This window comes from Mustela lutreola, chromosome 4 (genome assembly GCF_030435805.1).
Source record: "Mustela lutreola isolate mMusLut2 chromosome 4, mMusLut2.pri, whole genome shotgun sequence".
NCBI lineage: Eukaryota > Metazoa > Chordata > Mammalia > Carnivora > Mustelidae > Mustela > Mustela lutreola.
This window is the reverse complement of record NC_081293.1, coordinates 30,818,144-30,834,310: the sequence shown is the minus strand read 5'-3', so window position 1 is coordinate 30,834,310 and position 16,167 is coordinate 30,818,144. Positions and strand designations below refer to the sequence as shown.

At 52.9% G+C, this 16,167-nt stretch overlaps 1 protein-coding gene across 1 annotated transcript in view; it reads right to left on the bottom strand.

The window, feature by feature from the left end:
* The window catches only part of SLIT1 (slit guidance ligand 1), a 168,247-nt gene that overhangs the window by 14,153 nt on the left and 137,927 nt on the right, over nucleotides 1–16,167 (bottom strand). Inside the window, exons 23-28 of the mRNA XM_059169308.1 lie at nucleotides 14,332–14,403; nucleotides 12,072–12,143; nucleotides 11,165–11,236; nucleotides 3,227–3,390; nucleotides 1,371–1,495; nucleotides 987–1,084 (exon numbers count right to left, since the gene is read on the bottom strand). Of these exons, the coding sequence (XP_059025291.1) occupies nucleotides 987–1,084; nucleotides 1,371–1,495; nucleotides 3,227–3,390; nucleotides 11,165–11,236; nucleotides 12,072–12,143; nucleotides 14,332–14,403 (603 nt within the window). The remainder of the gene's footprint in view (nucleotides 1–986; nucleotides 1,085–1,370; nucleotides 1,496–3,226; nucleotides 3,391–11,164; nucleotides 11,237–12,071; nucleotides 12,144–14,331; nucleotides 14,404–16,167) is intronic.

Genomic DNA, 16,167 nt, shown 5'->3' with positions numbered 1-16,167 from the left:
GGTAGGCTGGATGGAGCAGTTGCCAAAGCCCAGAGGAGGAGGGAGACCGTTGTAAGGATGCTGTTTCCAAGGTGACGACCTGTGAGAGCCTGTTTAGTGTTTTATTTTTTACATCTGGCCATTCGGGTTTGCAAAGGCAGGTCTGGCCATTCTTGCCAAGCAGATTCAATATCATTTTCCAGAGAGAAGATTTGTTCACTTGACAGTTTATTTTCAGCAACTAAACACTATATATTCCTCTGGAAAAACTCCAGGAGAGCTCTGGGGAGGTGGGGGACTCCTTGAAGGGGCCTGGGGGAAATCCGTGGTGGGGGCGCTTACATGGGAAGGTCAGACAAGAGTCAGGAGGGCTGGCCCTTCACCAAGTCCAAGGCAGGGTGGGCATTGGCTACCCAGGTGTGACCAGTGGGACCCAGATCATGGGGAGAGGCCACGGATGGCCTGGGACTTGCCCCACCTCTGGGAAGGCCTCCCCACCTGTCTTACAGGCAGCCTAATACCAAGCAGTGGGTGAGGGGCCCTGCCTTCAGGCAACATGGGCACAGCAAGCAGCTGTTTGACTCCAGGTCAGAGGCCTTGGGAGTTAGTGGAGATTAAGGGGGTTTAAAACACCCCTGCACTGCCTGTCAGCATTGCCACCACATATGCCCTTGGCCACGGATTACCAGGACCATCAGAAGACCCTCTGGCCCCTGGCATGAGCAGGGAGAGGCCTGGGGCAGGGATGGGCATGCCCCACAGCTCTGAGCCCCAGTCCTCCGTGCTGCTGAGACTCAGCAGGCCCCCATCTCTCCGGGCAACAGGGGTCCAGCCTGGCATGGAGGGGTCTCTAGCTGCCCTCCCCAGCACAGCCCCACCTCCTCCTCTAACACAGGGAGCGTGGGGTCATCTCACTTGGAGGAGGGAGGGCACCCAGGCTTGGGTGCTAGAACCGTCAGCACCCCTCCCACCAGGTTCTGGCACCCCCCGCCCCCCAGGCAACTCACATGAAGCCAGCATCGTCGTCCTCCTGTGGGTGGCAGGTCCCTCCGTTGCCACAGGGGCTGCTGGAGCAGCTGTCCAGGGACACCTCACAGTTTCGGCCCTGGGGGGGGGGGGCAAAGTGAGTGATGAGGACCTCAGAAAGACCCCGGGATTGCTGTGAGCCAACAGAAACAGCCAGCCCCGCAGCAGCAAGCCACCCTGGCCCAGGAGTGACCTCTTCCTTCCTTCCTTCATTCATTCACTCGTTCACATGCTGAGTCATTGATTAAACACTCCCTCATGCGCCTGCCCTGGACACGGTGGGCAAAGCGGTGAACAAGCCAGCCCAACCCCGTCTTTCCTGGAAAGAACAGCCCTCCTCCTCCCCGGGCCCAGCCTCCCCTCACCTTATAGCCGCTGGAGCAGGCGCACCTGTAGCCCTCGAGGGGGTCATTATGGCAGGTGCCCTCGTTCTGGCACGGGCTGGACAAGCAGGGATCACACTTGGCCTGGACAGCCAGGGTTGGGGGACCTGAGGCGGGAGGGGGGGGAGGTGTTAGAGCAGAAGGGAGAGGAGGGCAGGACAGCCCTCAGGGAGAGCGGCGGAAGTCCTCTCCCCAGGGAAATGTTGGGCCCTCTCTCTATTTCCTCTGGGTCACGTTCACGCCCTCCTTTCTCAGCCCGCCTCCCCTCAGCCTCTATAAAGTGAGGTTAGTTGCAGCACCTTCCTCGGGGGCCATGAGGACTAAATATGCTAATTGGAATGTACTCAATGGGCGGGTGCTGGATGCCCATGGAGCCCCCACATAGTGGTCAGGGCAAAGCCATCAGTGTGAGGGCGTCACAATCACAATGACCGAGGTGGGCTCTGGCTCCCCACCCCAGCCCCATCCCAAGGAGCAGGAGTCTGCAGGCCGCCACCTCGGCAGGGAGGGGCACGGGTCTGCAAGGGACTATGCTCAGGAGGAAAAAGTACATTTGCCTTCAAGTTGTTTCTCTCCAAGGCTGAAAGGGGGTGGGAGAGACTGTCCCGACACCACAGGCAGGACCTTCTCCAGCCCCTGCAGGACTCACGGGTCCTCTTCCCTGAACTTGGAAGTGGGCCAAGAGCCAGCAGCCAGGCTGCCAGGGGCACCACCTGTGAGGGGAATGAGGACCTCACAAGAATAAAACTCAGGTTTCCACTCCGGTCTCTTTCTAGAAATGGAGAAATATTGGTCCTGCTGAAGAGGCGTGAGCCTTAAGAGACAAACACTTTTCACTGGAAGGAAGCATGAGTGGATTTCCCAGGTACTGGGATTCTGTTCCTTCCTCTGGGTGCTATTTCCCTGGTGTGTTCAGTCTGAGAAAATCCAGGGACACCCCCCCCACACACACTTATGATGTGTGTCCCTTGATGTTATGAATGTTATATTTCAACAAAAAGTGTTCTTAACTTACCAATACCACCTAATAACCATTAGTTAAATACTGAATCAATGTTTTGCTGCCAACAGCCAAGCCACAGATCAGGGACCTCTGAAAGGTTACCCCCGTGACAGCAGCCTGCACGCCAGGTGACCATTAACCCAGGGCTGTCAGTTTCATTTCCGATGGAGGGCTGTGAGCTTGCAGAGCGCAGGGGCTGGGCCCCCTGCTGGCCCCCGGGGCACACAGCTGGACCTGGGGCAGCCCTCAGCCCCCTCTCGGCTCAGCTGAGCTCCCGGGCCATCAGTCAATCAGCCAATCCACCTCTGAAGGAGAATTTCCAGACACCCCAGGTGAGGCAGCTTCAGGGCAAAGTGTGTGGAGTCTCCAATCACTCTCGGGCCCTGTGTTTCTGCAAATGTCAGGAGAGTGACAGTGGGGTCCAGTGGCTTGGGGGGGGGGATCAGGGCCAAGCACAATTTCTACCAAAGGGAGCCCTGAGCCCTCCTGCTGCTGAGAGGCTGGGAGTGTCGGGAAACGCTGCTACTATTTTTATTTTCCTTACATAACCCCAGGGAGAGGGATTAAGGCCCTCACAGCCTGAGCTGTTCGACGCAGCTTTTCTCGTTCGCTGGACATCAAGAATAGAAAGAAGGTAGCCATGCTAACAAGCAGCAGGCCCATCATTCCTGCCACCTGACCCCCCACTCAGCTGGTCACCATGGGGACACAGGAGACCCTGGAAGGCCTTGCCAGAATTAGACAGGTCCTGTAGGCCCCTGGCAGCAGGTGGTGGGGACGCAACCGTGTACCTACAGCCCCGCCCCAGCCCCTGCTCTCATGCTCCTGGGCTCACCTTGGCATTCAAACTTCTTGGCAGGCGTGGTGAGGAGCAGCTTGCCCTCCATGTCTGGGGGCCCCGCACAGCGGGCAATGCCCGGTTCCTTATAGCCTGTCTTCACCCAGCCGGACAACCAGCGGAGGTGGCAGTCGCAGTACAGAGGGTTGGCCCCAATGGCCCTGCATCAGAGAGCAGAGGGCAGCAGTCATCCCGAATGGGGTCCTTCACCCAGCAGGCACTGAGCTTGCCAGGCACTCAGCCAGGGGCTGCCAAAAATCCTAATGGTCCCCATGGCGTGAGCCTTTACTGCGCAGCCGGCGCTGCTCTAAAAACTTCCTATGTGTTCTCTTCTTTTTTCTTTTCTTTTTTTTTTTTTTTTTAAGATTTCGTTTATTTCTTTGACAGAGAGAGCACAAGCAGGGGGAGAGGGAGAAGCAGAATCCCTGCCGAGTAGGGAGCCTGAGGCGGGACTCGATCCTAGGATCTTGGGATCATGACCCGAGCCCAAGGCAGACAACTAACGGACAGAGCCACCCAGGTGCCCCCGTGTGTGTTATCTTCTCAGTCCTCCCCACAGCCTGCTCTTCTCATGGCATATGTTGAAACAGGCTCAAAAAGGTTGGGCACTTGCCTACAATGGCACAGAGGTAAGGGGGAGGTGGGATTTGAACCAGGGCTGTTGAGAATAGGGCCACCTCCAGAGTTGCATGGGGGGGGGGGGGAGGAGCCACCATTTCCTGCTGAGAGGAACCAGCTGCCTTCCCACGGCCCCCACATCGAATCTTCTCATTAGCCCCACGGTGTGAGCTTTCTTCTCCGTCTCCAACAGGGGGAACGGAGCCTCACGTGGAGTAAATTCCCTGGGGTCACACAACAGTGAAGGGCAGCCCCCAGCTCCAGACCCAGGGCCCTCTGACTCTGAAGCCCATACTCTCTCATTTTTCTTTTCATTTTTAATTAAACAAGGAGTCACAAATGCATTCTCAGTGTAAGCCCCTTCCAAGTACTGCAAACAAAGTCCCCACCTCGTGGTGTACGTACTAAATGCCACTGAATTGTACACATTAAAATGGTTCATTTTATCTTACGTGAACATCCCCTTAATTTTCTTCAAAAAGGTCCATTCCTGTGACTGGTGGAAGAGAAAAATGGCGTTAACTGTGACACAGGGGGTTTTGTGATGTCTGTCAAATCACCCATGCAATGGCCTTTTGACCTAGCGATTCTGTTTTTGGGAGTTTCTCTCACAGATACACCTGCCTGGATGTGTAAAGTCATCTGCGCAGCGGTACTAATCACGGCACTGTTTGCAATAGAAAGAAACTACAATACATTCACGATGCAAAGAAAGGCTGCCCACCCACCCCCCCAACCCATCACTACCAAAAGCACAGAACGACCCGTGTCACAAGGTCACCACACCCAGGCCTGTAGCCTTCCAGTTTCTCCCAGAGTTACACTTAGGGTTCTTTTTAAAAAAATTATTTTAATTCAATTAATTAACATATAATGTGTTATTGGTTTCAGAGGTCCCGGTCTGTGATTCATCAGTCTTCTGTAATAGCCAGTGCTCACTACATCACGTGCCCTCCTGGATCCCCATCCCCCAACACCTAGGGCTCAAAGTATATACACCTCCTGGATCATCACCGGGCAGCTTCTTGTCATTAAGTGGCACGTCTTGGAGATCTTCCCAGGTCGGCACAAAGGGACCCCCCTCATTTTATCAAAGCACTTCATAGCATCCCAAAGGAATGGATAGCTCACAGCTTACTGAGCAATTTCCCTACTGCCAGACATTCTGGTGGTTTCCAATGGCGTGAGCATTTCTCTAGAACAGGTGCCTAGAAGTGGGCTTCGGGTCACAGAGGAAGCTCAGGCAGGATGTTCAGAGCTGCCTCCCAAACAAGTACCAGCTTGTGCTGGCCGGCAGCAGCATCAGGCCAGGCCTGCCCCCTCACCCCGACCCAACCCCGCACCCCCAGCCCTGCAGTGTTCACCAACTAGCCGCCACACTCAACACCTCCCTGACGAACAGTGGGAGATTTAGAGAGGAGCGAGAGCCGGCTTTGGGAGAATGCAGGGGCCAGAGCTCCTGGGTCCAGCAAAGAGAAAAATCAGAGCTTTGGGCCTGCCGTTCATTGATATCAACACTATTTTGTAAGTATAAGGCTGTGGGATGATAATGAGAATGGGCACATTATTAAATAACAGCTGCACTGCCCTTTTCCACCTGTTTCTGGGTCATAGAGAGGAAGCGGCTCCCCGAGGTGTGTTTGGTCTGATGAAAACAGCAGCAGCTCTGAGCAGGAATTCCTCCAAAATAGGCCAGCGGATGACTGCACAGTGTGACAAGGCGGCTGGGCAAGACTTGGCCTCGGGCCCCAGCGCGGCTGCTCCCTGCCCGCTGACCTTATGCAAGCCAAGTCCCCTCTCTGGGGCTCACTTTACGACTCGATAAAGAGCTTGCAATCTGGAGGGGAGCAGGAAGACAAGCACAAATAACCTAAGATGGGCACCAAGGGAATAACGCAGCATGGAAAAGACGGCCAGTTCAACCTCGACGTGTGTTTCATTTTTTCTGTCCTGATGTGCTGACAGCATCCATCCTGGCTAATGGGACAAGGGGTGACACCTTCCTCTCTCCACTGAACAGGGCCAGGGCTGCCAGAGGTTGAGGAAGCTCAGAGGCTCTGATTTTTCTGAAGCTATGTGTGATTAAAATTTTAAAAAAAGACTTTTTGTGAATAACAGGAATACAAAAATTGTGCTATATTTAAAATGTTCATGTTAACCAGATTAATATTTTTAACATAAAAAGTGCAAAGTAATGTGATTACGTTATTCAAAATGTCAATACAGACTTTAAAAAAATTTCTTTTGCAGTGCACTTGCAAGAGTGTGGTCTGCTAATGAGCCATGAGCTGAAAGTTTATTACGAATGACTTCTTCTTTCAGTCCTGTAGCTAGCTCATTTAGAGAAAATGCTCCAGAGACTGAAGCCACTGTGAATGTGGAGACCTTGACAGGTCAGGATTGTCACAATGCCGATTCCCCCTATGTCCACCCTACCCCCATAAAGGGCAGCAAAAGTGCACCACAAATCTTTTCTTCAGGTTTGTCATTATTTATAAAGTAATCTCCACAGCCAAAGTGGGGCTCAACCCTCAGCCCCGGGATCAAGAGTCACGATCTCCATGCACTGAGCCAGCCAGGCGCCCCATGTGCACCTCCAGTCTAAGCGTCCCCTTCTGACTCTTTACATAAAAATAACAGTGAAGAATAATAAAAACTCCCGAAGTCAATACTGCTATCCAAAAGTTAAGTCAGGGTTGACACCCGCGTTTTCTTTGTCTACAGAGCACCTCTGAACCACACCTGGTTTCAACCACTCACCCTCTCCGCCACCCGCAGGCTGGGGGTTTGAGACCCCTTCACTTTCGCCCGGGGCTATTTTTCCCATCCAAAGTGACTGAGAACTCAGGGTGGAGTGGAGAAACACTGGCCCAGCCGAGGCACAGTGGTGGGGACAGTAGGCAGGGCTGCCTGTCAAGCCAGAAGGGCTGTGATTCAGGTTTACACCCTCGCCAGGGTATAAATAATCCCATGTTGTTGATCGTCGGTGTAACCTGGAAATCGCTGAAACAGCAGATGCTCGGTGTGTCCACACCAAGGCCCTGCTGGGCTTTGGCTAACGTAACTGCGGCCAAAATAGCTGTCCCATGGCTGTTTCCCAGATTTAGCACGTACTAGAACTTCAGAATTGTCTCCACTCAAGCCATACCTCCTCTGCCCTTTCTCTTCCCCGGCAAATTCCTCATGCCCTGCACTGTCTTCTTCTCCTGCCCTGAAGCTTCCTGACACCAGCAGGCAGCCCAGGAGTGTCCATGAAGCAGCCTAACCCTGACCCTGCCCCAAAGCATGAGGAATGCACAGAGCTCTCAAAGCAAATTCACAAAGAAAAGAATCCTCCATTGTCCCATAAATGTAACTAATTTAATTTTTGTGTATTCCCTTCCAGGTCACACATGTGTGTCCACGAAATCCGAGTGTCGGGTCTTCCTTATGCTGTGTTTTCATCAAATAGTAAATTACAGTGCCATAATGCTCTACTTGCTATGCTGTCCTGTGGGCATGCCATGATCTAGTTCATCAGTCTGTATTTACTTTTCACACTGAATTCTTCTTTTTTTTTTTTTAAAGATTTTATTTATTTATTTGACAGAGAGCACAAGTAGGCAGAGAGGCAGGCGGGGGGCGGAGAGCAGGCTCCCCACTAAGCAGAGAGCCCGATGCAGGGCTTGATCCCAGGACCCTGAGATCATGACCTGAGCTGAAGGCAGAGGCTTAACCCACTGAGCCACCTAGGTACCCCTTCACACTGAATTCTTAATGAATTCGGAATCTAGCTTCCTGACACACAGTAAATCAGAGACAACAAAACGCCAGATTAGAGAGATGAAGAATGATGTTGGGAGCACTGGCTCAGGGACTGGCACACAGTAAATATTCACTGATGAGGAGATGGTTGGATGGATGGATGGACGGATAGACAGACAAGTGGAGGAAAGATGAGCTAACTGCAAAGTGAAGATAAAAGTTAACAACAATAGAGAAGTGTGCACGGTATTGGAACCCAGGATGGTGATGAGCGTTCACAATCATTATGGTATATGGACCATAGTGGACCTTGGAAATAACCTTTGTACACACGAGGAAAGAGGCCCAAAGAGAGGAATGAATTGTCAGAGATCCCACTGCAAGTTGATGGCAAAACAAGGCCCTAACACCATAAGTCCTGATCTTCTTGAGTTCAAGAGGTTTAAATATGGTGGACCTGAGCCTCCACCGCACCCTCTGCCTACCAGCCCCTCCCCACCACATAGAGCTAGTCAAGAGGAGAGGCCCAGGCCAGAGTCATAATAGGAACAAAGGGCACCTCCAGGAGCCAGGGACACTGGATGCCACCTCTTGGGCGACTCCTGCCCTGGTGCCCGCTAGGACAAGCATAGATACACTCTGGAGAGGAGCATCTCTAATTTAGGTCCTCAGGATACCAAACTTCGGCAAAAAATGAGCAACCGCTAACCACTAACCACCAAATACTAATGGAAACAAGGCCCTGTTGAACGGGAGTCATCATGAGCAATGACCAATGTGGCCCCTGCCTGGCTTTTGTCTAGAGCCACCGTCTGTCTCTAGCCAGGCTCCCTCCTGCTTCGTCCCATGCCAGCCGGCCCCCACACGTCACCATGGCTTTCCAGGACCTTTCTACAACTCTACTGTTCCACTATTTCCTTCTATTTTTAACATAAAGTCCACGCTCCTTAGCATGGCACAAAAGGTCCTTCACAATGGAATTCCAATGCCTCTTTCCAGATTCATCTCTTCCCACCCCACACTCTTCTCCCAACCAACCCCCTATTATCCTATGTTGGACACATCCCTGAATAGATCATCTACTTTCTTGCCATCTTGCCCTTGTACATGCTGTTCCCTCCTCCTAGAATGTCTTTCCCTGTTTTCTCCAATGGCAAATCCCTAGCTAGTCCCTTTCTGATGGCGGCATCCATGTCACCCCCTCTGTGAAGCTCCTCAGACTTCCCCAAAGTTAGTCCCTGCTGCCTTTAAATGTGCTTTATAATATCCCTAATGTCACAGAAGGCAGAAAGTTGGTGGTAGTAAATTCTTCAGCACTTGGCTCACTGAGGTTATAATTTATTGAGGCAATACAGAATAAATAAATAGCTTTGGAATCAGATTCACCTAAGTTCCAATCCTGTCTCTGTCATTTCCTAGCTTTATGACCTAGGGAAGCTGCTTCATTTTTCTGAACCTGGGCCTGAGTGGAAAATATAAACAACATATGTAAATAAATGCAAATAATAAATGTAAGTAAATAAATGTAAAATGAAAATAATAAATCCTACCACCTAGAACCTAGAGCCCTTTTTCCCTTTCATCCCATGGCAGACATCACAAGTCAGTCACTGCACTCTTCTCACAGAGTCCAGACCGGCACTGGAATCCTCGCTGTGGGCTCAATCAGTCCCCGTCAAACTCGCAGAACTGGGGGCGCTTGGGTAGCTCAGTGGGTTAAAGCCTCTGTCTTCAGCTCAGGTCATGGTCCCAGGATGCTGGGATCGAGCCCCGCATAGGGCTCTCTGCTCAGCGGGGAGCCTGCTTCCCTTCCTCTGCCTCTCTGCCTACTTGTGATCTCTGTCTGTCAAATAAATAAATAAAATCTTTAAAAAATAAACAAAACTCGTAGAACTGGTGAGCACAATACCTACTTCTCACTTCAGTCTTGGAGTAAATGAAACACCACAGATAAAGTATTTACACACAGTTAAGTACTGGCCCTCGATAAACAGTACATATTACTATTTATTTCCTCAAGTCTAAGGTTAACGCACTACTGATGTAACAATGCTTCAGGAAGTGAGAAGAAATATTATCATTTTAAATAGATCATTTACTGTAGGTAATGGTTTCATTCCCTACACTATGATACACTACGATTTCAGAGACGAGCATGAAGAAAAGGCGAGTCTTCTCAACGGAGAAAACCCAGTGAGATTACGGGAAGAATGAGCCTTAAATGCCTGAGGGCTCCAGAGGGCTCTTTGAGGGAGTGCGTCAGGGCTCCAGTGTGCACGTGAGTCTGGGTCCCAGGAACCCCCGGCGCCCTGGCTGCCGTGCTCCTGGCCTGATCCCTGCCTCGGCCTGGAGCTGGGACCTGGGACCGAGAGCTCAGCACCCAGACCCACCCCCAGAAGCAGGATGGGCCTATCATGGCCCCGCTACTTTTTCTTTCTTTTTTTTTCAGTTGTGGTAAAAATACACACAACGCAAAATTTGCCATTTGGGCCATTTTAAGTGTACAGTTCAGGGGCATCCATGAGCACAATATTGTGCAACGCTCACCACTCTCAGGCTCTAAAGTGCTTCGTCACGAACTCCCTACCCACTGAACAAGACTTCGCCACGTGCTCCTGCTCCCGGCACCCAGAAGCCTCCTTTCCCTGCCTCTAGCTGGGGAGTCGACCATTCTGTACCCCACGTCAGCAGAATCAGACCACATCTGTCCTTTCATGTCGGGCCTACTTCCCTCAGCATGTCACTAAGGCCTGGCCGTGTTGGTAATGGAGCCAGGCTTTCCTTCCCTCTTTCTTTCTTACAGCTGGAAAACACCCCATTGTATGTGGACACCACCTTTGGTCCAACAACTCAAGTTGCTTCTGCTTTTTGACTACCGTGTGAAGGATACAGCTATGTGCCGGGTGTACGAGTTTTCTGTCGTGAGAATCTGCTTCCGATTATCTGGGAAAGACGCTTAGGAGTGGATTTACTGGGTCACAGGGTAATTCCACATTTAGCCTTTTGAGGAACTGAACATCCTGCCTTTTACAAGCCCACGTGGTCCTGCCCGCTAAATGGCTCTGGAAGCAATCCTCCATCGAATAAAGCACTTCTTGGGGGGTAGTGAACGTCCAGAGCTCTTCCCCCACCCTGGGAAGTCAGAGGCTCCAGAGAGGAGCCATGCTTAAGAGCACGGGCTTCCGAGCCAGAAGACTCTGGCCCCTATCAGCTGTGCAGCTTTGGGCAAACTTCTTCCATTTTCTGGGCCTGTTTCCTCATGTGTAAAATGGGGATCATTGTACCCACGTTGAGGGAAGGCTGTGAGGATTAGGTCAGCTGACGCAGTCCATAAGGGCATTACTCCTCGTAGGACTGCTTAGGAAGAAGAGTCCTCAAGACCCTCTGCGGAGACTGAGGAAACAACATGGAAGGGTCTGAGATGGGGGCTGCTTGAAGTTCAGGAGCTTGACTAGCTTCAGGGTAAAAGCCATCAACTCTGCCAGCTCAGGAGGTGGGGGGAGGGGTCTCCCTCGGAATCCAAGCTCTGTGGAAATCCAAAAAGGCCTCGAGAATTGGCCCGAAGTTACTTACAGGTGAGATAAGGAGGTCACGTCTGTGAAGATGCCCTCTTGGAGGGTGGAGATGTCATTGCCATGCAGGGACCTGAGGAGAGAAGAGGCTGTCGGTGCCTCACCCAGGGACAGAGATCCGAGAACCGATGGAGGCATGTGTCGTGCTCCTCCATGGGTCTGTCATGGCCAGAGGGAGACGGCCCTCAGCTCAGAGACCTGGCCCCGCTAGTCACTGGCAAGGGAGAGGAAGCCCCTCATAACCCAATGTGACGACCCCATGGCCCAGCCCTCCTGGAGGGCTTATTTTTGCCAGCAGAAATAACTCAAGGCTCTATTTCTGTTTACACGGCCAATGGAACGTGCGCGGCCCCGTGCCCGCCCACCCTTGGCCGGCGAGCCTGAAGCGTAGGCTCCTCCTGGGTGAACAGGTTACCATGGCCAGCCACAGGTTGAGGGTAAAGAATGTCCCCGTGCCCCAGGCTCGGCTGCCGGGGGTGGGTCCCATGCACGAATCGTCAAGGGGCCCTCCTAACAGGCATGACGGTGGACTTTGATCACAGGGCAAAAACCTCCCAGTGGGAATTCTTAGAAAAGGTTCACAAATCTCTTGTGAACATTCTCCACCTGAACCGGAAACTCACAGGCAAACAAGGGGCCACCTTATGTTCGATGGCATTCCCCACACACACTGCTCCCCCAAACACAATGTGGGGCAGATCACAACCCCCCAATTCTCAGTTTCCCATTCGTTCTTCAGCCTCCGAGGGGCTTGAATGAGCATGGGCAGGCCTGCTATCTCGGGACACTATCGGCCCTGCTGGGGCCACACACATGGAGACATGTCTGCCCACCAGTGGGTCACAGTCCTCCCCACCCTCCACCGTGGGCTGGATTTTCATGGCAGAATGAAGAGCGGGGAGACTCACAGCAGGCGCAGGGAGCGCAGCCCCTGGAAGGCCAGTGGAGGGATGCACTGGAGGGCGTTGTAGCTCAGGATCCTGTGAGAAGAGGAGGATGAGGGACCAGGGGTTGGTGGGAGTGAGGAAGGAGAGACCGGACAGGGAGGGGACGGCGCCAACTTAGGGACCCGGCCCCTGCAGGCTGGCTGCAGGGGGTGGGGTGTTGCTCAGCCGCAAAATAAGGGAGGCCTGAGCATGGGAGGGAGCACAGGCTGAGCCCCAGGCTAGTAAGTCCTGTGACCTGGCCACGTGCCCCAGCCCTTCTATGCCTCCTTCAGTTCCCTTAGCTGCAGAGCAGGGACAAAAACGATGACAACTTGGTAGGGCTTTCCTGCGGGTAAGGGGAAATGACCCAGGTGAAGTCTTCACCGTGCTGTGCCCGGCTCCCCATGAGCCTTCAGTGAGGACACTGGGCACACTCCCCTGCCGAGGCTGCCCCAGTGATGGCCGGAGTTGGTGTCCCTGTTACGTTGTCCCCTGACCAGTCCCAGCCTCACTCCTGGAGAAGACAGGTGAAGTCCGGGCCCACCTAGTGATGTGCTATTAAGAAGCTGTGATGGGGGCACCTGGGTGGCTCAGTGGGTTAAGCCTCTGCCTTAGGCTCAGGTCCTGATCTCAGGGCCCTGGGATGGACCCCTGCATCAGGCTCCCTGCTCAGCAGGGAGTCTGTTTCTCCCTCTGTTCTCTCCCTCTCCCTCTCTCAAATAAATAAATAAAGTGTTAAAAAAAAAAAAAAAAAAAAAGGACAAAGAAGAACTTGTGACGGTGTTGGCAAGGGGCTATGACTGCACCCCCTCCATCATAAATATGGGGACTGAGGCCCTACAGGGAGAGAGAACTTCCCCAGGATGCTAAAATTAAGTCCCTAAGCTGGCTTTTTAAGTCGCCTTCTCAGCTTCCTGGGTCCACAGGCTACACCACTCTCCCCCAAGGCTTCCAAATGAACGAAAGAGCAGTAAAGGAAACAACTCTCACGACAGCCCCACATGTCTGTCAGCGGTGTGACAGATATGAAACCATACAGTGAGAGACCACCGCTCACTGACCAGGAGCAGGGAGCGACCCCGTGCAGGGACAGGGAGGAAGGTCAGAGGAACTATGCTGGCTGGAGAAGCCAAACAAGAGAGAGGACTGTGGGAGGAGTCCCTTCACGTAAAACTCCAGGTGGTTCACACTCGTCCATAGAAGTCTGGGTGGGCAGTGCTGGGGGAAGGAGCGGCAGAGGAAGGGCTGTCACAGGGTGTGAGGAGACTTCTGGGGGTGATGGAAGAGGTCACTGCATGGATTGCGGTGATGGTTCCATGGATGGGAACATAAGTCAGGCTGTAGCCACCTGGGGGCTTTCAGTACGTATAACTGGCTTTTCTAAAATAATGAGAGTGAGGAGATGCTCCTGTCCCAGGGACGGGCTCTGTGTCCCCTTACAAGGGCCGGAATCACTGAGAGCAGGACTGTCCAGCCCCGGCACTATGGACAACTCTTTGTTGGTGTTTAGCAGCAAAACCCTGGCCAGTGGCTCTCCCTGGCCCCCTCCAGCCATGACCCGCCCCCCCAAAGTGTTTCCAATGTGACCAAATGTCCCCGAGGGGGCAGAATCAGCCCAGCTGACAGCAGCTTCAGCACCAGCTCAGGAAGGCTCTGACAGGGCACCCGGTTGATGTTAGACCCCATGGCAAATAAGCACAGGTGCGGAAACTAGAACCACCATTTCATGGCCTCGAGCCCACATTCTGCTCCAGGGGGGGTCTGGCTGGGTCATGACCCTGTCCATTTTTCCTGGGTCTTGGCTCCATATAAGGTTCAAAAATGGGCAAAATGAAACTTCCTTGTATGGACTACATAGGTAGATGGCAAGACTGTAAAGAAAATCAAAAAGTGATTGCCATAAAGGTCAGGCGAGGCAGAGTCTGGAGATGGGAGAGAGGGGGAAGGATCAGGAAGGGATGGGGGAAATTTTGGGGTGCTGCATTCTATTTTTTTGCCTTAGGTATTCACATATGGGCCAGCTTTATGACTATTTGTTAAATGGTACATTTATATTTTTTGCATTTTTCTGTGTAAATACTACATTTCCCTTAAATAAAAAAATTTAGTTCATTTCTTTCCAGCTGGCAGGCCCCAGGCACACTCCCCGGGGATGATGCCATGGGTGCCAGTGGGGCTCGGGGGACATCTCAGTGGCCAGAGCGCTTGTGCCCTCCCTCTACCTCCCTGCCCTGGGACTCACAGGGTGGTGAGCTGGCTCATGTTGGTGAAGGAGGAATTGCTTAAGGAGCTGATCTTGTTGTTACTCAAGTCCCTGGAAGACAAAAATACATTGTTTAGAAAGGAAGAATTCTAGCCTGCTCTCAGCTATGGGCTCCTCCCCTCCCCCACTCTGTCCATGGCGGCCCTCTCTCGGCCAGGTTGGGGGGGGTGTTGAGGAGTGGTAGAGAGGGGCATTGGGTGCACAACTAGCTACAGCGCTCTGTTCTGCTCCCTGAATACCCACTCCATCTCTAGGGCTGCCTGTCTCCATTTCCTTACCCCCACCCCAGGCTTCTGCCCCCTTCCTTCCTGGAAATGCTCCCACCGAGGAGACGGGCTGCCTCTGAACTACCAGATCTAGTGGGTTCTGTGCTTTCTCCTCTTGCTAGTACTTAGCTAGCTCCTTCCTAGCCCAGCCCCAATCCGGTGGGGAGACAGTAACCACCGTTTTTCAAATGAAGACACGCGGTCTCAGATGAAGCCCGTCCAGGGTCACAGCTGACACCCCTCTTCTCAAACTTCTCGCCTCCCCATCTTTCCTTCCTCAGACCCCGGACTTCCCACACTTCCCTCCACCTCCTTGGCCACGCCTCCTCAGTCTCTGAGTGAAGCTTCTTTCCCAGCCAACCCTGCCTTCAGACCCTTTCCCGGTAGTCCACTCTGGGAGCCTCAGGGGACAGAGATGGATGCTCTAGGCTTCCCTCCCCACCACAGGCAACAGTGCTCTCCTCTGTGGGGCCAGCAGCCTGGCTTGTGAACTCCCCTCCAGAGACACTCAAAGTACAGTCCACATCTTGGCGTCTTCCCCCACCCACCCAGAAACACCAGCCCCGCAACCCCACTACCCCCTCTCTCTCAGCCTCCTCTCCCCTTCTGCTCACTTGAGCCATCTCTCTCCCAGCTTCTGGCTCAGGTGCTACCTCCTCTCGTACCTGCAGCTTTGCCCCCCTTTCAACCCATCTTCCACATGGAAGGGCACCACCACCATCCTTCTAGACACAAGTCTGACTAAGTCACTTCCCTGCCAAATCCTGCAGTGGCCCCCACTTGCCTAAAAAATTGGCCCAGACACCTGCTAAGTGCTCTGGGTTCTGGTCCACCTCTCCCTCACTGGCTCCCGTGTGCCTGGCGTGGATTTGCTACCCTTCCTGAAATTCTCTTGCCCCTGTTTCCTCTGCCCACTGGTGAGCTCTGCCTCCGCCCCAGCCCCCCACACTGAGTCCATCACCACCTGCCGCCCCCCTCCACCACCACTTTGAGCCACAGCCCTAATGTGCATTTCCCTCTGTTGGAACACTCATCAGTCCCATGACTTTGTGTGCCCCAAGTCTCCCTCTGCATGCCCCCCAGACTACCACTTTTAGGGGGAGGGCCATGGCTTAGGGGCCTTCATATCTCCTCACTTCATGCCTCTCTTGGTTCAGGAAATATTTGTAACATGAAACCATATGCCCTGCCTTCAACTTGCCTTCGTGAACGTTCTTCTAGCTAATCTCATTCAAGACCAGCCCCTTGTTCTTAGGAACCACTGAGGTTCTTCCCCTGAGCACTCAGCACACTGGGGGGCCCCTCCTTGTGATGGGCAAGGATTGGTTGCACATCGGTCCTCTCTCCCTCCCTACCCCCAGGTGTATCTGAGCCACCAGTGCAGCTGCCCCAAATCAGAGCAGAGAAAGGTTGTCTATGTCTTTGCTACTCTGTCACCAGCCACCAAACCACTGCCCTCTGTCTCCTTCCCACCATGGGAAAAGTCAAAACACATCTGCTAGGTCTTTAGCAAAGACAGATACACCAGAGCTTCAAGATCCTGGAAGCC